The following is a 20,789-nucleotide window of genomic DNA, read 5'->3' as shown; positions in this document are numbered from 1 at the left end:
TATGCGAGGGTTGGAATGGGATCGATGGGTGAAGAGGTAAAGAGGTGAGGAGGTGGCGAGAAGAAGGGCAACTCGGGTCGTTTCGAGTGGCAGCTACCGAGCGAGGTACGCCGTCAGCCATATACTGTCTTCTTTGTCTGTCCCGGGCCTTTTTGAACGCGACTAGTGAAGAGGGAGGGAGGGGCAGGGGGCAAAGAGCAGAACAAAACGCCATGCTCTTGTTCTTGGCCCTTTCTCAAGCCACACGGAAATGTGGTGGGCAGACAAGGAAGGTCACATTGTGTGTGATCTCATCTGTTCGGCTTTCTTGCGGGGGTGAAGATCAAATAAGGGAGAGCAAAAGGATGCGGCAACTTTTGCCAAACTACTACCACCAGCAGCTGGGGAACAAAGGGAATGAACATACCTATAGAGAGAGGGAGAGAGGGAGAGGGAGAGAGACAGAGACAGAGACGGAATACGCTCTATTGAAACCGCAGGCGATGAATGAATATCGAACTGAGCCACACTCTACGAGATCTCTTGTTTCTTTGACGTGCTGCTTGAAATATCTAAGTCCTGCGAGTTGAATCCGGCGGCTGAGAGGTCGTGGGCGGAGCAGCTGGATCTTGAACTCCTCCGGCGACAGCACTTGTTGGGGTCCCGTAAGGGCGAGAACAGCTACAAGTCAAGCCTAGACCTGACTTGCTAGCCAGTAGTGTCGCAAGATGGCGCGTGGCTAGGCTTGTGATGCCCTGCCGGCCTTAGAATGCCGAATTAAATCGGAGACAATAGGTTGTATAGATCTCAGCAGAGTATGTGGGTCTGTTGGACGTGGTCCTGCCAGTTTTTTTTCCCCCCCCAGAACTTTCAACAAAAGAAAAGTAAGGGCGAGGAACACTGATGATCTTCAGATGTGCACTGTGCCGGCAGTGTCCTTCACAGTGGTGATGGTGGCAAGGGGAAGGAGTCAGGTTGTGTGTTGTGAGTGTTGGCTGTGGTCGTAGGTGGCGTGGTCCCGCCCTTGTGAGTCGCTCAAAGGTCTTAGAATGTGACACGGGTCTAAGAGCGTCCTATTTGGGAGTCGATGAGATGTGACGACAGCTGTTCTAATCCGTGGTAGGAGAGTAAAGAGTACGAGCACCTAGGGGGCTCTGGGTTTTGCTGATGTTGAAGGTTGATTGTAAAGACAGCACATTCGACTCTCTCAAGGGATGTCTGTCCATTCGTCTGCCTGGCTGTCTTCAACTTCGAAGCGTCATTTGAGTCTCTCAAGCGCTGTCTCGTAGATGGTCTCGTGGAGATGCAGATGGCTGACTTTATTGCCCGGCGGAGGAGGTGCAACGTTCGGACCGTGGGGTTAGCAGGGGCCAGGTCCCGTTAAAAAGAGAGGCTTGGCACACAGAGAGAGAGGCACAGAAAGAGAAAAGAGATAGGGCTTGTCAAGGATCCTCGACGCGGCTATATCAATTGATCGACCGTAGTCTGCTGCGGCTGAGCGATTGTTCGTTGTCGGGTGGGTGGATTTCAGGTGTGGAGTTGTGGAATGATCCAAGGGACGTCAGGAAGAGCACCCCTGCCCGAGCTTCCATTCTTCCCCTCCTTCCTCTCAGCACTGCAGCCGCAAGGATTCATCCCGAGCGGCCCGCTGAATAAGCTCTATTGCCCTATTCAGACACAGCGCCGGCAGGGGTCGCTGCAGCCCAATGGTGGGAAGCAGGCTCGCGCGGGCCGTTTTACAGGGCCTACCTCGGGCTCTAGAGGTGCTATAGCCATACAGACATTGATCGCTTGTTCTAGGCCGTTGGGAGGTTCCTTGCCCCAACAAATAATCATCATCCCCTTAAGTACTTATTAGAGCCTTCTATAATTAAGATGAGATTCTGTTCGACGACTATGCTGCTCACCCCACATATTCATGCATCTTCTGTTGTTATGCCTTGATGCCTGGTGCCTAGTGTCAGGCTGATATGAGAGAAAAATCTATTGAACCTTCATCACTCATCATCTCTTGTCAGCAAGACGACCCAGTTACGGCTAGCCGGTAAGACGCTGTCACCGATGACGACGATCAACAATCTCATCAGCCGATATTCCCTGTATGCCCAGCCCCAGTGAGCGAGAGAAAGCGATTTCTTGCCGTTCGAACTGCCGTCGTGTAAGAGGGCCACGCTGAGCCATGTTGCCTCCCCGTCATACACACAGGAACTGGGTGGAATAACTTTGCTTACTGTGGCATTCACTGTGCGAGGGTTCAGGCTTCACCTTTTTTGGGTGTGAATTACTCAGTCCTCAAGACGGTGTGAGCTATCATGTGGAACTCGATCCTGTTCATCCTGTCTTGTCCAGTCGTGAAACTTGAACGCCGGTCCGGAAGTCGTTCCTAGTTGATGAAGAGGCGAAAAGAAAGAAAACTTGTCTGACATTCACATCGTGCAGCACTTCAGTCCATTGCATGAGATTTTTTCGAGAGATCTGCAGTAGGATTTCATCCTCATAATTTAGGGCCAGTCACAAATTGAGTTGATCAATGATTCGAATCAGATACTCAAATAGTCGAAGCACGACAATTGTTTCCTCATACGAAACAAACAACACCACGGCTACTGGTGTTAGAGGACAGGAATCGGGACGATTGGATCGGTGAAATTTAGGGTGGTCTTATTATCTAGAAACAGATTCCGGGGCCGGGTCGAGGGCAATGACGGCATTGACCCTCGGGCAAGGAGAGACAGGCCTTGTGGGACCTCGACCTCGGCCTCACGTCGCAGCTTCCCTGGATTACGTCTCAGCAGCACCACCCTGAAGCACCCCTTCTTTCTCTCTTCTAACTTCTCTTTGGGAGCACGCAGAGCACAAGGAAACATCATTAGAGCCTGGAGCTCTGATTTTTGGTTCATTTCCGATAAAATCGCAGGCAGTAACGGTTGAGGAAGAGAGTTGATCTTGACCCCTTGTGTCAACTCCTCGCACGCTTCAAGACAGTGCCTCGCGCACCAAAGTACAGATCACCAAGCTGCTGCCCTGCTGCCCTGCTGCCCCGTTGAGAAGGAGGAAGAGCGCTCCTCTGGCTAACACAACCCGCTAATGAACCGGCAGCTACTGCTCAGTATCTGTTTTCAAAGCCATCGTGAAAGTTGCGGTTTTGGATCCGAGACTTGAAGGAGAAGGAGAAGAAGAGCAGGAGAAACGAGACGGGACTTCCCAGGCACCTCCGATCTAGCACACTCGTTCTTTACTCAGACGAAAACGACAACAGTGATACTACACGAGGAGGACATCTGCAAAAGGGGCCCCCAGTCCACCATGGCCAGCGTCCTGTCCAAGCTCTACCACCATCTCCGAGGCGTCCTCCTCGTCACCCCCTGGGCCGCCGTCCTCCTCATCCAGGACCTTCTGCTGTCCCTCATCCTCCTCCTCCGTCCCTTGAGCCCCTCCCTCGCCTACCACCTATCCAGCCCCATCGCCTACTCCTGCTGGGCCTGGATCCAGCTCATCTTCGAGCGCATCAACGGTGCTCGTATCGTCATCTCAGGCGACACGTTACCCGAGGGCGAGTCTGCCGTCGTCATCTCCAACCATGTCGGGTGGAGCGACTTCTACATGATCCAGGCATTGGCCATGCGGTGCAAGATGCTGGGTTACTGCCGGTACTTTGCAAAAGCGCAGCTCAAAAAGGTACCTCTGCTGGGCTGGGGGCTGATGGCCATGGGGATGCCTTTGGTCACGAGGAACTGTAAGTGAGCTTTGTTAGTCTCTTCCTTCTCCCTAGCATCGCTGAACCAGCTCCCTCTCACAGGGCAACACGATCGCCGCGAGCTCGACCGCGTCTTCCACGGCATAACCCACGCTCGCTTCCCAACCTGGCTCATCTCGTTCAGCGAGGCCACGCGCTTCACCCCCCAGAAACACAAAGAGTCACAGACATGGTGCACCGCCAACAACCGGCCCCAGCCTCGCCATCTCCTCTACCCTCGCACAAAGGGTTTCGTTGCCACCGTGACCCATATCCGCCAGACCCCGCATGTCCGTGCCGTCTACGATCTGACCATCGCCTACCAGCGGGGCCGGGAGTGGCAGGCGGCCCCAGCGTTTTGGGACACGCTGAGCGTGCCCCGGCTGAGTGAGGGCAGGGCAGGGTATCGGTTTGAGGTGCACGTCAGGCGATGGCCGATGGAGGAGCTGCCAAGGGACGAGGAGGAGCTGGTGAGGTGGATCGAGCAGAGGTGGGTCGAGAAGGGGCAGTGGCTAGAGCAGAAGAGGGTTGCGTGGGCAGCAGAGGAGGAGGAGGAGGCAGAAAGGAAGAAGGGACAGTAGTAAGAGAAGATTCTCGCCGGTATGAAGGGGCTTACTGCTATCACGCACGAGCAAGAAAGACATTGGCAATGGTGGGAACAGGGACATCATGGCTTCCGGGCAAGCCGGAATAATATAGCAGCACGGTCTGGCGTTGACTGGCACCAGCACCAGAAAGTTAGTGCGAAGTATTCACAAAATCTCCCATCATGAGCATCGTGATATTGCCATGTTCGCCTCCATTCATGATGTTCTGATCTTGAAATGGGCCTCGGGATTGTGACACTGCAATCGAACCTCGTCCACGCTCGATCTCGAAGCAGTGACGACAACGTTACATATATGTTGTGCCCTGCGATCCCCTAGATGTAGTAGAGGATGGTCCATGAGCCCCTCCCGGTCAGCTTTGATCGGCATCAGCTTTTCCCTTGGGTGGGTGAGCAGACCAAACCAGCTCCTGCCTGCCCCTACCCTCTCCCCCCTCTGACAATTTCTCATTCCCCTTCAAGAGACCAAGAGACAGTCACCGTGCGTGAATGCCAAATCTGTAATTAGTTACAAGAGAATATAACAAGGAGAAAAGAAAACATCTCCACCTATGACTTTCCAAGTGACACCAACCCAGTACAAGCAAAGGTCACGCCCTTCTCATACCTACAAAACATCGCATGCACACCAAGCCAGTCCGCCTCAATCTACTCTATCATGTATTCTCTCTATCTCTCCCGTCTCTCCTTCTCTCTCTATCTGTCTGTCTATCTAGCTATATCTCTCCTTCCTCCGCGGCCAAGTACCGTCTCACATGCCTCCCAGACTCACTGCGCCGCCCCCCCCCTCTCCCCCCCCCACTCCCATCTCTACCCTCCCCTCTCGTGGGTACCGATGACAACCTCGCGTCGCACAACATACAATGGGCACCTAAAGCGCCCCCTCCCCCCACCCCCCCCCACATACCAGACCCCCAAAGAGAAAAGGATGAGTCCGAGCTCGTAAGACACGATCACACCCACCGAGTTCGGGCAGTGCACTTCTTAGGCTCGCCGTTCAGCCTACGTTCTCTAAGCAGAGTAGATGGAGGCCCGCCGCCGCCTGCCCCCCCTCCTTTCCTGCCCTCCCGGATGGATCATATGACTGGACTGAATTGAACTGAACTGACAGCCACATACAACAAGAAGCAGGACAAAGTCAACATCAGGGGCAGGAACAATACACAGCTCTAGACATGATGGATGGGATGGGTTGGGGGTCTGGCAGGTCGAGCGAAGGCGCTAGAAGAGTGAACATTGTCGATTGTCATGTTCTGTAAAGAGGTATTGACTTGTTCTTCCCCCCATACATCAGAGCAAAGCCTGGCCTGGCCTGTCCAGTCCAGTCAGCCAAGTTTCGTGAGCCGCCTCTTGTCCACAAGAGGCTGACGCTTTCCGTTGGTCTTCGCCCGTCCATTTCCCCCCCCCCTCCCCCTTCACACCTCCTTTGTGTAAGTTGATTATCGAACGCCCGGGCTCCCTCTCATCGTGGCCATGTGATTGGAAACTTCACCGCCCCGACACGAAGGCATGAGGAGGGTGGCATATCTCTCCATACCAACATGAATGCACCAGAGAAAGAAAGAAAGAAGGGAAGAAGAAAAACCTTGTTCAGGGTTGACGTAGGATTGATCAGGCGGGCAGTCAGGCAACGTCCTCATATACTGTCTATTGGGAGAAAAGAGGCGAGGAAAAGGGGGGGGGAGGGACTTTCCCTAGAGAACAATATACCCCCCTCGCAACGCCAACTTTTCGGACGGAGGCTTGATTTGACGAAAAGAAAAAGAGATGGACAGAGAGAGAGAGAGAGAGAGAGAGAGAGAGAGAAACCTTGTCATACCCGTCCTATTTTCAGGACACGGAAACCAAACAACTGTGTTGAGCCATGACTAACGAACGGCGACTGACAAAGCGTTGCACCCCTCGAGGACGATTTCCACAGTAGACATCGTCGCCCACCCCCTCCTATTCCTCGATAAGTACGGCCTTGCCTACACTTAGTAGGCATCCACAGAATACAAGTGTCAAGTTGTGGAACCCGCCTTGGGAGTTCGCATCTTGGCAAGGCTAAGCATGGCGTGGAATGACGAGCTGGGATACCTGCTTGTCTAGAGAGCAGCAGGTGCACGCTGGTCTCGAGAGCATGTAGTGGGCCTATGCTACCAGCCAAGCTTGTGTGTTTGTGCGTGTTTGAGGCGAAAATGTCCTGGTCTCGACAAACGACGAGCCTTGTGGCTGTCCAATAGATCCGGTGGTTTCCCCCCCCCCCCTCTCTTTTCTTTCTCGTTCATTCTCTGTCTCCAATCAAACAGTCTTTGGCTCATACCATGGTGAACATGCGTCATATTCTTAAGAAACAAACCGCCTATCACCTTACTTTACCCCACAGCCTTCATAGGCTTTCATTCCAGGGTGACTGAGTCCAGAGACTGAACGCATCCCAACTGTTCTCCTCACGTTTCAGAACCTAGCTCTTAAAAAAGGTTTCCGTCCTATCGGCACTTTTGTGCTTCTCTGCGTGATATGCACGGCAGGTCTTGGGTCATCTTTCATCTCGCAAGCCTTCAATCACATGCACCGTGACACCCAAAGGAAGAGAGGGAAGGGGGGGTGGGGAAGAAAACTCAATCCAGAAGCATGTCTAAGCCTCTCGTCTCCAGGGATGGAGGGGAGCTTGGGGAACTTGCATTGTCCTCTCTCCATGTTATGTACTATGTAGGTAGTATCGACGAGTCTACCAGAGCAACTCTGCAGTTCGAGTCAGGGCAGTGTAGTAGGTCAGATGCAAACCCACACAGCCTGGAATAAGCTTCCCCGCGATATCGATAGTATCCGCTGGTGGTGTGGGGAGGAATCTAAGCTGCCACGGCATGGTCTCCACCGGGATGTTTTGGCCGGGGGGGGGGGGAGGAAGAGACAGACAGAAGGAATAAGAGTAGGAAAGAAAGGAGAGAGAAGTGGAGCAGACCGAGTGACGGACAGCCAAGCCCAAAACAAGATGGAATTTTGCGATCGGAAGATGTCAGCGAGTCACCTTTCTTGCCGTCCCTGCCTGTCTTGGGCGCCTTCCCTTCGAAGTTCTGCAGCTCTGGTCATCACGAGGGGTGAGGGGGCGGGGGTGTCTCTCCCCTCTTCAAGAGGTGTCGTACGACGCTTTCTCTCTCCCTCGTGTGTCGCTGGGGTTGGAACCAAGGGACCTGGCATATGATGGGTGGGTAGAAGTTGTATTCCTGGCGTCCAATGGTCTTGTGCTTCCCATTCAACTTTCATTGGGCTGTTTTCCTGCAGGATTCGCCATCTTGATGAACTTTATATCAGTATAGATTAGAGTGCAGCTAATTTAGAGTAGGCCGTTGTTGGCGGCAGGAAAGATCTACACTATTGTGTAGCAATAACCACCACCCGTTCTTCTTGTCCGTTTTCTTTTTATACTTCTTGGTTTTTTCTTAAAGAAAAAACATGATGGTGAAACGTGGCGTACGCCCGCCAGAGACACAAATCAGCAGCAGTGATGCCAATGATTATGCTAAACTTGCACGACTCACGGGTTGCTATTGATCGAATTGCGGTGGGAAGAGGTTCTCATGATAGGCCATCTTTATCGCAACTAGCGACAGGAATATCACCCCCAAGACTAGAAGGTCTCGTCAGCGCCGCCCCTTGCGGGCACCGTTACATATCAACAGTGATTGGCATTGGCATGGCCAAGGTGAGCTAGCTTTCACCGTGAACGACCTGAGGCCAATGAGAAAAAAAGGAGGAGAGAAAATAAGTATGGTGAGGGGTAGCAAAGGATAGCACATCTTATGTAGATCCAGGTGGCCGGGGCAGATGAATGGCCGGCGAGTCGGCATGTAAGCCTTTGGAGTAGATCGTGACCGTGGAAATCGATTGCAGTAACCAATTAAGAATGGTCGGGTTCTGCAGGGAGGATTGCGACGAGAGGGCGGCAGTGCACCCAAGGCGTCATCTTCTCAGCGGTGAGCTGGCGTCTAGTGAGAAGAGGTGTGTGTGTGTGTGTGTGTGTGTGTGTGTGTGGGAAAGATGATGATACCTCACATCAAGCGTCAGGCTCAGCGGCCAGCCGCCCGATTCAGTCTTTGGCAACCCCTTTGATCGGCTGTGGAAAGCGAATCTCAATCGTTTCTCTCCTGGTCCCCTGCCTATCTCAACGAACATTGTCCGAGAAAGAGACACCATTGGCTTGATGGTTGTAACATGGCCGCCATTGCCCCCCTGCTGGCGTGAGTTGGAGGCGGGCACGCGACAACGGAGGATCAAGTTCTTGACCATCATCACACCCTCATTCTCTGCCCCCCTCCCTCAATACGCACACACAAAGATAATTCCCATAGCGAAGGAAGCTTTGCTCGCCATGCTTTATACTCTGCAATGACTAGGTTTTAAAAATCATACTTTGGGCGTCTGCTGCTGTGGAACGAACTGAATGAAGCCGGGGGAGGGGGGCGGTAGTTGGAGGCGTTTTCTGGCGCTGCTAATACTGGTTCCGGACGAAGGTGCGAAACGGGAACTCCTGTTGTACTAGAAAGTGGTGTCGCAATTGTTCTACTGACATCGGAAGTGGCCACACGAGTGCATCGTGACATAGTAGATCTTCCAGGCGACGTCGTGCATAGGTGACCTGAACGGCTCCTGTGCATGACGCTCGGAGGAGCCAGCGTGCATAGAGTACCAATGGCGGATGCGACAGTGGGATGCTGTCTTATTTTGGGAGTGATGGAATGAAACGGACTGTGATTGGCCACAAAAAAAACCACTAAGATTCTGGTCGAGGGATGGAGATGCATCATTATTATGCAGAATGGCCCGTGGGTAGGGTGTCGAGGCATGAAAGGCCAAACCCAATTATGCAACCGGTGGGACAGCGTGGTGTGCCGTGGCGCCCGCGGCCGTAGGAGGGGCTCCAAGAGGACGGGCTTAGGCATCGCGAAATCACGGAAGCCCTGGCTGTGTGTGTGTGTGTGTGTGTTTGTCACTGTGGTAAGCCAGACCGCACGTAGCTGGCGCCAGCACGGGCTTGGAGGTCATTTTGGATTCGACTATCAGGTCATTTCGATGCACGTCCATGGGTATTTCCGGTGGCCAGTGGCTCTGAAGTGGTGGTAGCGAGCGCGGCCTTTCGAAGGCGGGGTTGCGGTGATTCAGACGAAGGTTCCCGTAGGCGGAACTTAGTCTGGAAGATTTGGAGGCCAAGGAAAGGCCCAGGTCATGCCAGGAATAGTAAACCTTCAAGGTGGGTTTGGGGTTTGGTGCAGGTGCAAGATGGTGGTGGTCCGGGCGGGCGTGGCTTCTCGGCATGCACTCGTGAGGAAAACACCCGAGAGGGTATCCATAGCTCATAGGCGATCTATAATCCATCCTTCTCTTCCGGATCTCGTGGAAAGTCAGTTCTGATGAACGTGGTGGTGATGATGCAACTCTGCCTCGCAAGCCAGTGCTGGCCCAAGCCCTAGTGTATGACTTGTGAAATGTCTTTTGAGCTTCGATTCTCCAGTCTTTGTAGAGCCTGGACAAACAGGAGGAAAGCAGTAAGAAGGCCACCGCTCATGTTTCGGGTACTGTAAAACTTCATCGAGCAGTGAGTGTAAAGTTGCCAGAGTGCAATGATCGACGCACATTGTGTACCACAGTATGCAACAGAGTGAAGGCTTTCTTTCACCTGCGTGCTCTGTGCGGAATGGCTCAGCTGCCCCCCCCCCCCGTCCCCGGCCCATGCTGACATTTACGACACCCGGATCTGTAAAGCTGGAGGGTGGTGGGCTGCTCAAGTGTGGGATGGCGAGGAGCCCAGCTGGAGGAGGTTGTGCTGCTGGAGAGACGGTGTGACGGGCCAGAACAGGGGTAGACTACAGCAGGGGCGTGCAGGATGGTCACAGTGGTTTGGTTCGGCCTCTCCATCTGGCATGCTCTGCAACCAACATGCAATAATATGGTGAGTTGGACGAGCTGGCCATTATAGTATAGTACACAGGCCGTGCGTAGTAGCCGTGGGCTAGCCTGGGTGGAGGTCTCGCAGGGTGGAGTCTAGCTGCCGCATCCCCCCCAAATGAGAAAGAGATTGATGGTGTTGAGCGTCATCAAGGAGAACGCGAGCCTGCAGGTCGACCAGTACTGCGTGTGTCGAATCGAGATTCGGCCACTCAAGGCCAATGGAACTACCAGACCTATGGATAAGACGGCAGCCCCCTTCCTGGTTCACAAGTAATAGAAGGCCGGTTGCCGCGTTAAAGGAAGCGAGAGAGGACCAGAGAGGACATCGGGTTTCCATTTCGATTTTTTTTTTTTGGAGGGGAATGCACACCGCAGATCTGGTGGATTCTTCAAAGAGAGTCATCAGCCAAAGAGAATTCCGAGCGCCCCTAGGTGGGGGCCCCCCGACATCGTCTCCAAGGTCCGGCAATTGTTGATTGGTGTGTGGTCTTGGATGATGCTGATGCATGCGTATGCGTGCTTCGACTCTAAGGCAGGGCCCCTTCTAAGGTACCGTGTCTCCTGTGCAACCCAAGGTCATGCGGACGTGGTGTCTTTTGTCTCGAGATCAGCCAACAAATGGCTCGAGGAGGGGCTGGTCCGCCCGTCTTGAAGCCAGGCCCGTCCCGAGGCTTGTCGATGGACGTTTGCAGTGTAGTGCGTTGGTGCGTGATCGTGAGACAGTCAGACGGGGGGGTAGTGCTCGGGTGCCGCTGTGCTATGGTAGCTGTAACCCATGTGATTGGCATCTCTGTCTAAGCATTGCAGCAGTGGATCCTCGCTTCCTATTGCAAGACCATGGTCGCTGTTACCATGAAAAGGTCGAGAACGCATACACGAGATTGATCTGGGTGGGCCGGCCTGCCCTGCCCCAGAGTCACTCCTCTTGTCTGGCATCTTTACCAGAGGCAGACAGGCGAGACTGAGCTAGACGTACACAGTAGGAGCCAGACGACAACGACGACGACCACAACTACAGCGCCGATGCAGATTCCCTATTCCGAAATGAGACTGTGCATTGGTCTTCCACTCCAGTGGGCACTGGGCGTCTTCTTCGTTCTTTGTCCCGTCGGCATGGATGAATAATAGCTTGGTGGGCGGGAGTCAGAACTCAACATCAGACACTGATTGTTGACTGGTGCTTTGTGGATAGTGCTAAAAGTGTGTGAGATGATTGGAAGGAGAAAGGGTGACAAATGACGATGAGGCTTGGACGAAGAGTTCTGCACGTTTCAAGTTGAGAGGAGACCGAACCTCGTCGGCGTGCTGAGAAGCAAATAAGTTGTCGCTTCTGCCAGCTGTAGATTTAGTTCGTGATTTCCATCCATTGACGTCACGGGCACAGCAGAGGCAGGAGCGACTATGAGTATAGTAAGTAGTACTATGAAAATGTGCAGGAGCGTATGGTAAGGCGGGTACGGGTAGCCGTGGTACGGGATACCACATCTTGACTCATAAGCGGCACCGGGACAAACCGTACTCAATACCCTACAACCAGAGGCTAACCCAGGTTTTTCTTTATCCAGCCTCTCAACCAACAGGGCTCAGGAGCCGCAAATGCAGGAAGGCGATGATCTCTTGTCAGCGATTGAGTGCGGCAACGGTCATGAGACGAACAATTGAAGACCTACTATATCTCAGAATATCTCAATATAGGATCATGCCATACAGTAGTTGTTGTACAAGCACACCGTACAGTGTAGATCGCCACAAGGGGGTTCTAGGTGATCTTGTCCAGAATCGTGGCATGCGCCGCAGGGGAACTTTGACAAAAGAGACAGGTCCAAAGCCGCCAGAGGTCCTTACGTAGGAAGATGATGTTCCTGCTATCATGTACATACATCATAGTACATATAAGTCCTATCACTTTTGTTTCTCCTATGGGCAGGGGAGGGGCTTAGCCCGTCCCTCTTGGCCTTGCAAAAGAGAACAGAAGACAACAACGGTACAGGGCACATGACTGCCCTCTTCGTGTGTTGTGGAAATTGGACCAAAAGAGGCAGAATAAGAAGAGGGACAAGAAAAAGAGAAACAAGGACAGAGAAACAAACTGTTGGGGGAGGTGTGAGAAGAAAGGGGGGGAGGGATCAAGATCCAAGGTTGTGTGGGTGTCTTGTCTTGCTTGTCTCTCTTTTTCTCTTTTCTATTCCGGCGCCAGCGTCCCCTTGCAGCATCTTACATGCAGTACGTGGAGCTGCCTCAGTTTCGCGTCACTTGCCGCTGATGTGCCCTCCACCTTTTCTCATCACAAGGTCCTCCCTCCTGTCTCTTGCAGTGCCGTGTCATTCAGTGGGGTCGCTCGCTTAGTACATTTAGTACGCAGTAGGATAAACAGGCAGACAGGCACTGGTACTATGGAGCAGGGCCAAGTAGGGTGCAAAATCCACTACATCCAGCTCTGGTCCAGCCTGTGCCGGAATGCATAGTGAGCTGGCCCCACCTGGCAGTACCAAGCCCCCTTAGCGCGTAGCCTACGGTCATGGTGGTGGTGGTCGTGGTGGTGGTGCGACCCCCGAAAGGGCGTTGTTGTTCCCCACTGTCTGTTGCACTAGCAGCACTGAGGCAGTAGTTAGTGGCTAACACACGCCAACCTGTTAGTAACAACAGTTGACCCGTCCCTTTTTCCCCCTGCTGCTTTGATTTATGTGGAACTGACCTGCCAAGAGAGACAGAGGCAGAACTTTCCTTGGTCTGCTACCCAACAGCAAGGTTGGCTCAACCCGGGCCTCGGAAGGTTAGCGTCTGTGCCGCTGTATTTGGTCCACAAGCAAAATTGGGGCCCAGGAAGGAAAGTCCAGTCCCAAGGCACGCTGGCTGGGTCCTCAGATACAATTCGACAAATTGATTTCACGTCCACCTCATTCCTCGTCCACGTCGACGACTGCTCCCACGCGCACAACCCCACGCTGGCACGCACGCACGCAACAAGACCACCTCACCATCCACCTCATACACGGGCTCACACACACTCACTCACCCGTCTGCACGTCTTCTACGCGCCCAAACTTGGACCTGACCTGTCCACCCACCCCCTTCTCCCCTCGTTCGGTCATCATTCCTCTCGCTGGCACTGGCACTGGCACTGGCAGGCCCTTACCTCTCAACAAAGCCGACATCTCGAATCTCCCAGGCGGGCCGATACTCAAGATCAGCTATGTCTCGGGTCGTCTTGAGCTGGTGGATGTAGCCTCGTCCTCCTGCCGCCCTGGCCCCCTCCGCCAGACCACGGAAGATAGTGACGACCCCTTCCTGTCCCTTTCTCTGGCGTGTCGGCTCGTCTGCTCATCAGTCCGGTGCAAGAAACAGCAGGCTTGAGGGCTTCCTCGCCTGGTCTCTCTCTGCTGCCAGAACCTTACAGCTTCGCCGCCCAATTTTTCTCTTGCTTCGAGCTTCAGCAGCCGCCCTCGATCGCGCCGTGACCCTGCCACAACATTTTTACTCCCTTCTCCCAACACGTCTGCTCTTCATGCGCCCAGCCCTCATCGACGCGTCTGCCGCCGTAGGTACCGCTCTCGGAGCCACGCTCTCAGCCACATACACACCAACCGTCACATACTCTTTGCGGCCTGCTGTCCATTGGACGTTGTCGCGCAACCGCAGATGAGCTCGTTCAGGTCGACTTGGTCGTCCACGCTCCATTCCCGATGGATTCAGACCCGACCAAGCTAGCCTCGCCGGCTGTGTTGTCGCTGCGTGCCCAGGCGGCCGGCGTTATGGAAAGGACCCTCAGTCAAGATATCAGGGAAGAGAGGGAAGATCTCAGAGAGGCTGCTGAACAGACTTTAAACGTCATTGTCGACCTCAACCTCAACGGCACCGTCCGCTGGGTCAGCCCCTCCTGGGTCGACGTCATTGGTACCTCTCCCGATGATGTTCAGGGCAAGCCCATCTCGGGTGTCGTGGTCAGCGAGCCCACCTCCATCTTTACCGATGTTGTCGACTCTATGCAAGGGGACGACTCCCGGAGCCAGTTTATCCGTTTCTCCGTCAAGCTTGGTCCCCAGTCCAAGCTCCTTGCCCCTGCTGAGGGCGTGGAGGAGGACTTCCAGAAACTGGAGGGTGAAGCTGTGAATCAGGAGACAAGCTCAGGGCGAGGGTCGGAGGCGCAGCCAGCAACGGAGCCGGAGAAGACCGCGACAGACACAGACACGGAGCCCCAGGTAGTCGATCTCGAGGCACAAGGCATCATGGTCCATGATACTGGCGGGGAGAGTCACGTAAGATTTTTCTTTCTTCTCCCTGGATTTTTAGATCCAATTGTCGTCATGTGCACAGCTAATCCGGGGTTCTGTAGACCATGTGGATGATTCGCCCGTGGATGGCTCCTCGAGAGATCCAGATCGACTTGAACCCGGAGCTCGTCGACTCCCTTGGCTCTGGTGCCGAACTCTTAGCCAGCTACTTGACGCGTCTGGCCGAGGCGGGCAGCGAGGAGTTCCTTGACCAAGCCCCTCCGTCGACTCTCCTCTGTCGGATCTGCGAGCGTCAAATACCCTGTTGGTGGTTTGAGAAGCACACGGACCTCTGTTTACAAGAGCACCAGGCGGAGATGGAGGTTCAGATGGCCCAGGAGGGCTTGGCTGAGCATCGACATGCTATTGTCAAGGTTCTAGATGCTCTCGAGGCTCGAAAGAGCCGCTCCCTTACGGGTGAGCAGATAAGCTTGCCTTTCGCCGAGTACAAAGGCATGGCGATCGGCCCGCCACCATCCAGCTCCTCGTCGCCTGGAACTGCCTCGCCGCCGACTACTGGAGGCCGCTCTCGCGACAGGTCGGCCGGCTTTGGCCACGCGAGAGCGAGGTCATTCGCCATCAGGAGGCCCCAGGCCAGGATTGTCGAGCTCTTGTTGGATCTCTGCGACACAGCCATGGAGATCAGCACACCAGCGATCAAAGATTCTTCGGCGCAGGCTCCGGGCGAGTTTCGTACCCAGTCTCCGCAATCCGAGTCCCGCATAGCGCAGGTCATGCAGTGGCAGTCTCCGAGCACCAACACGCTCGAGCAGGAGCAAGGGCTGGCTCTTCTCTGTGCTGACACGGAGAGGATCGCAAAGTCCAAGGTTGATGCAGTATTCCGCCACAGAAAAGTCATAGAATACGCCGAGCGCATTCGTGTGGAATTTGCCATCAAGGTTCAAGACTGCATTGATGATGCTATGCAACGGGCTGCTCGTATAGCTGCCGGCCGATTAAGCGATTCGACCGAGTCTGAAGAAGATGCCGAAGGGGGTACCGAAGAAGAAGAAGAAGACGACGACAACGAAACCATACCTCCACAAGACAATCTTCCTGATGAAGAAGGGATCTTTCCAGGCTCGTTCGATGGAGAATCATCACTTGCTCTGGCTCTCGAAAAGGCAAATCTGAACGATGATCCGGACAAGCGGCGCTTCTCAGCAGCCATTGGCTCGACAAGGTCCAGTAGCCCAAAAGAATGCCCGACGCCTCGATCACACCATGGTATTGCTACTGTTCTTGGACAGCAGAACAACACAAGGGAGTCGCGACGAGGATCTATGTTGCTCGAGAGTGACACTGCAGAAAGCGAGGGCAGTGTCAGGTCCTCGTCGGTAGCTTCGCGCCCTGCCCCAAGGACCGAGTCGCCAATCTCAGAGTTTGGGGATCTGAGGAGACAGGCAAGCTCTCGGTCTCATAACCGGCGAAGCTGGATCCTGCCTGGTACCATCTCACCGATCAGACAGGAGTCCCCCTCAAGGAGTTCTCAGCAGCAGCAGCAGCAGCAGCAGCAGCAGCCCGCCTCGCCTCTGCGAATCACAAAACCTCGGAATCTTCCTGACGGACTCACCTCACCTGAGCCTTCACCCAAGCTCGCTAACAGCGAGTTCAGTTCTCCAGTCGCAGCTCCTACCCACCACAATAGTCACCATCATCACCATAGCAACAACCACCACCACCACCACCGGAGACAATCTTCGGCAGCCATATCATCGTCTGCCGGCGAAAGCGTCAAGCTTCCACCGTCTCCCCGGCTGAATGGGGTGACGGCACAGCCACTGGCGCGCGCGGTGCCCCCATCGATCAAAGACTTTGAGGTCATCAAACCCATCAGCAAGGGCGCCTTCGGCAGCGTGTACCTCTCCAAGAAAAAGTCGACTGGCGAGTATTTCGCCATCAAGGTCCTGAAGAAGGCAGACATGGTGGCCAAGAATCAAGTCACCAACGTCAAAGCTGAGCGCGCAATTATGATGTGGCAGGGCGAGAGCGACTTCGTTGCGAAGCTGTACTGGACGTTCTCCAGCAAGGACTACCTGTACCTGGTGATGGAGTACCTAAATGGCGGCGACTGCGCGTCGTTGATCAAGGTCCTCGGCGGACTACCTGAGGACTGGGTCCAGAAATACCTGGGCGAGGTTGTCCTTGGCGTCGAACACCTCCACAGCCGAGGTATTGTCCATCGAGACTTGAAGCCCGACAACCTCCTCATTGATCAGAAAGGACACCTCAAACTCACAGACTTTGGTCTTTCGCGTATGGGTCTCGTGGGTCGGCAGAAGCGAGCTCTGCACGCTGGTGCAAGCGAGCCAGCGCCCGACCTGCTCAAGTCGGGCCCTTTTGCCAGAGCACTCTCTGTGGGATCGTCGGCATCACGATCAACCTCGCTCGACGTGCATTTGCCGAACCACCACTCCCCTACGCTGACACCGCAGATGACGCCAACCGATTTTGGTGTCAATCTTGCGCAGCCTTCCTACTTCAGCCTGGGCCCTGCTGCTCAGAACGAGCCACGCCGCATATCCAACGGACAACGTAGCGACAGCGGCGGCAGCGACACGTTGGCACACATGCTGGGTAGCTTCTCGCTCAACGACACCACGCATGGGTCGGCCGCCCAGGCTGTCGCCTCACCCAACGAAGGAAGCGAGGGAGGAAGCCCGTCTCCAGATGTCGCGTCGCTCCGGCATACCAACACTGGCAGCACGCAGGGGAGTTCCGACCCAGGTAAAGGTACCCCTCCTCAGGCCGGCATGCCCCCGCCCAACTGGGCCCTGTTCGACCCTGAAGACACAAGTCGCCGTTTCGTGGGGACTCCAGATTATCTTGCTCCCGAGACCATCCGTGGAGAGCCACAAGACGAGACCAGCGATTGGTGGTCGGTCGGGTGCATTCTGTACGAATTCCTCTATGGGATCCCTCCTTTTCATGCCAGCGAGCCTGAGCAGGTGTTTGAGAACATCCTCGCCCGGAGACTGCATTGGCCATCCGAAGACGAGGTCGAGGTCTCTGCCGAGGCCAAAGATCTTATCAACAAGCTGCTCTGCATCGATCCGCGGGAGAGATTAGGCTCGAATAAGAATGAGAAATTCGCATCTGGAGGTGCCGAGATACGCAATCACCCTTGGTTCGACGGAATGAATTGGGAGAGTCTCCTTCAGGACGAGGCCCAATTCGTACCCCAGCCCGAGAATCCCGAAGATACCGAGTACTTTGATGCTCGTGGAGCCACGCTCCAGGCTTTTGCAGAGGAGATGGAAGATCAGTTGTCGCCCCCCGTGTCAGCACCGGCTACGGAATATGCGGACAGACCGCACGACGCCCTCTCGCGTGTTCGCTCACAGGTACAGGTCAACTCGATCAAGAGGGGGCTCATGCCTCTCCACATACCGCCTCACGTCCGAGATCTCAAGAGCAGGAGGTTAAGCGAGCCAACGGTCAACGATGATTTTGGCAATTTTGCTTACAAAAATTTACCTGTGCTAGACAAGGCCAACAAGGATGTCATACAAAAGTTGCGCGCCGAAGCACACGCCGCCCAAAACAAGTCTTCGACTGCCATCAGCCCCGGCGGGATCAACCAGGTCACGTCACCAGGAGGCGTTGGACTCGAAGGGAGCCCTGTTCTGTCCAACCCGGTCCAAAGAACGCTGTCGAACGCCAAGGCCTCGCAGCGGCCTCAGTCGCCCTCTGGCATTAGCAACTCGCATTCCTCGCCAAGCCGGGTGTCGCAGCCGTCGTCGCCTCTTCTCGTGTCGTTTGTTGCTGGACAAGAGGGAAGACGTAAGGCTTCCAGCACTTCTTCTAATCTGTCACAACAGACAGGCTCTGGTAGCTCACTTCAGCCAGGCAACTTCTTCGATGTGCCACGCGTCCCACCTAGCCTGCAGAAAGCAGCCACGTCGGTGGGGGCATCCCCGGTCAAGGGCCGTGGGTCTGCACCACCGCCTCTGACCCTCGCATCGCCGCAGAGGTCCATAGCCTCACCTCGCCATGGCAGCAGCTCGTCCCCGGCCCGTTCAAGATCGCTCACGGTCGGCTCTCAAGAGGGGAGTCCGGTGGCTGCAGATCTCCTGTCCCATCGGAATCGTCGTAGCCAAGTATTCGACATGTCACCTTCGTCTTCTGACAACGAAGGAGAGAAGGCCAATGCAGCCCTCCTGAGAGTGCAGAGGCGTCGCCAGAGCTCTCGGCGCCTGTCGCAGATATCCTACGACAACCCTGCCTTCCGAGCCCTGGATGTTCTCATCTGTGAAGATCACCCTGTTTCTCGGATGGTCATGGAGAAGCTGCTTGAGAAGCTGCGCTGCCGTACCATCTCTGCCTGCACAGGCCCTGAGGCAGTCAGATACGCCATGAGTGACATCAAGTTTGATATCATCTTCATGGAGTTCAAGCTACCACAGATTATTGGCGCTGATGTGGCAAAGATGATCCGTGAAACCAAGAATGCCAACTCACACACCCCTCTTGTCGCCATCACAGCCTACTTAAAAGAGCTCCAGGCACCCCACTATTTCGACTCCTTGATCGAGAAGCCCATCAGCTCATCTAAGCTGACCGAGGTGCTCACCCACTTTTGTCAATGGAAGCCTGCTTCCCCCAGCCAGAAGAGCTCAATCTCCTTCTCGTCGGCTGCTGCTGGTGGTGCTGGTGCAGCCCCTCACCCAACACCCACCAACCTGAGGCAGGAGAGTCTGAAATACGAGGGAAGCCCCACCAGTGGTACGTCTTCTGCTGGCTTTGCGAATCGTACTGGGAGCAGCTTCCGCGGCTCAAGCCGCGAGGACTCCATCTCCTCTAGCCTCTTTGGCGACTCAGAATCAGTGTCGGCTGATGAGATTTCTGTCGCAATCAGTCGTAATACCACGAACGACTGGAAAGATCAAGGTCTTGGGATCGGCATGCCACCGGCGCAGGAGGAGCATCTACTAAGCAGCGACGCGGTCAAAGGCGTGCTGAGCCCATCTCCAGCCTCCAAGGAGACAGCCAAGGACATGACGCATCTGACGCTCCAGCATAGCGCTCCCGGGCAGGTGGAGCATGACACGACAGCAGTGCCTATCGCAGCCCCTAAACCACGTCGCTCCTTCGAGAAGCTGAGAGCAAAGCGCGAGCTGATGGAAAAAAGGCGACTCGAGGGCAATACTGGCATCGATTCTGCAGATGACGAGGACGACGAACTTGGCCTCGGCATGGCAGGCAAGCCCGTAGGCTTCGGCCCACCTACCGCTGCGGCGGCAACAGCTCAAGCCGCAAAGCAGCATTTCCGGAGACAGTCGGTGCTCCCATCGTCCAAGCTCGGCATCGAGATGATGCGTGCCAACAGTCATGATAGCGTGAATGTGCCTGCTGCTCAAGGCGCGAGCGCGTCCGAGCCCGCTACGCATGCCTTGACCACTCCCAAAGGCTCCGTTGAGCACTCGCCGTTGTCTGGGCCTACCATGCTGGCACCGCCTGACTTGCATGCTGGCGGCTTATCGCTGAGCCCGGCGCCGATCCTCGATGAAGAGGAGGAAGACAAAACAGTCATTGTCCACACCCCACCGAGGATTGAAGCCAGTGGAGAAGGTGGCAGGGCCGACATCGAAGACACACCAAAACCATTCGCCACCACAGAGCAACCAAAGACACGGGTGGAAGCAGAGAATGGGAACGAGGAGCCTACACCGAAGAGGACTGCAGACATCATCATTCACACCACGATGGCAACTCCGACCTCTGAGGCACCTTGACTATTTCCCTGCGGGTTTTGAATATAACCAAAATACTGCATTACTGCGCAAAGAGACGAAGCTTTCTTTTTTTTCCCTTTCTTTTGTAGTTCCTTTCTACTTTGTTTCGTTCTTCTTTCTCTATTCACTCTCCCTTTTTTTTTTTTTTTTTTTTGTCTTCGGTTGCAGAACGGTCACATCATAGGTTAAGCGCGGCGTTCAGTGGACTGTTGAACCCGGCTCTTGAATCAGCAAAGGTCATGCATGGCACATAAACCTTTGCTTATCTCCTTATCCTTCCACAACACCTTTTAACTTTCCAGATACGAAAGTTCTCTGCGCGCCTACAATGAACCACAAGGCCAGTCAGTAAATTCCGAAGTTGGAAAGAAGAAAAAAGGGCGATGACAAGGATGGGATCGGGGCTTTCGTGGGTTGGAGATGGGGGGGAGGATGGAAATTGTTTATGAGCTGCTGCTGATTTGAATCACACGACTTTCAGCACCGGCGTTTGGAAGGGAGGGCGAAAGAACAACAAAGTAAAGGCAGGA

At 54.6% G+C, this 20,789-nt stretch overlaps 3 protein-coding genes across 3 annotated transcripts; all 3 read left to right on the top strand.

Moving 5' to 3' along the window:
• Positions 1 to 505: 505 nt before the first annotated feature.
• On the top strand, positions 506 to 691 carry M406DRAFT_321247 (uncharacterized protein; the record flags this gene model as incomplete). Its single annotated transcript, XM_040919487.1, has 1 exon — positions 506 to 691. A coding segment is annotated over one exon (186 nt), but the record flags the coding sequence as incomplete, so codon positions are not given.
• Positions 692 to 2,792: 2,101 nt separating this feature from the next.
• Positions 2,793 to 4,473, top strand: M406DRAFT_95986 (uncharacterized protein). The gene is made up of 2 exons (XM_040926315.1): positions 2,793 to 3,715; positions 3,779 to 4,473. Exons 1-2 carry the CDS (start codon positions 3,286 to 3,288, stop codon positions 4,294 to 4,296), a joined length of 948 nt encoding a protein of 315 aa, XP_040780262.1. The 5' UTR covers positions 2,793 to 3,285; the 3' UTR covers positions 4,297 to 4,473.
• Positions 4,474 to 13,936: 9,463 nt separating this feature from the next.
• Positions 13,937 to 20,259, top strand: M406DRAFT_251013 (uncharacterized protein; the record flags this gene model as incomplete). Its single annotated transcript, XM_040916736.1, has 3 exons — positions 13,937 to 14,359; positions 14,453 to 14,509; positions 14,587 to 20,259. The coding sequence occupies 3 exons, from the start codon at positions 13,937 to 13,939 to the stop codon at positions 20,257 to 20,259; spliced, it is 6,153 nt and encodes a 2,050-aa protein (XP_040780261.1).
• Between the last annotated feature and the right edge of the window lie 530 nt (positions 20,260 to 20,789).

The sequence above is a fragment of the Cryphonectria parasitica genome (genome assembly GCF_011745365.1).
Source record: "Cryphonectria parasitica EP155 unplaced genomic scaffold M406scaffold_2, whole genome shotgun sequence".
Lineage (NCBI taxonomy): Eukaryota > Fungi > Ascomycota > Sordariomycetes > Diaporthales > Cryphonectriaceae > Cryphonectria > Cryphonectria parasitica.
The sequence above is the reverse complement of the archived record's forward strand: the minus strand, read 5'-3'. Positions and strand labels throughout refer to the sequence as shown.

Excerpts from the sequence above, each read along its gene's own strand:
- M406DRAFT_95986 (XM_040926315.1), top strand. The coding sequence starts at position 3,286 with ATGGCCAGCGTCCTGTCCAAGCTCTACCACCATCTCCGAGGCGTCCTC. Across the intron at positions 3,716-3,778 it reads GCCTTTGGTCACGAGGAACT|GGCAACACGATCGCCGCGAG; the intron begins GTAAGTGAGCTT and ends TCCCTCTCACAG.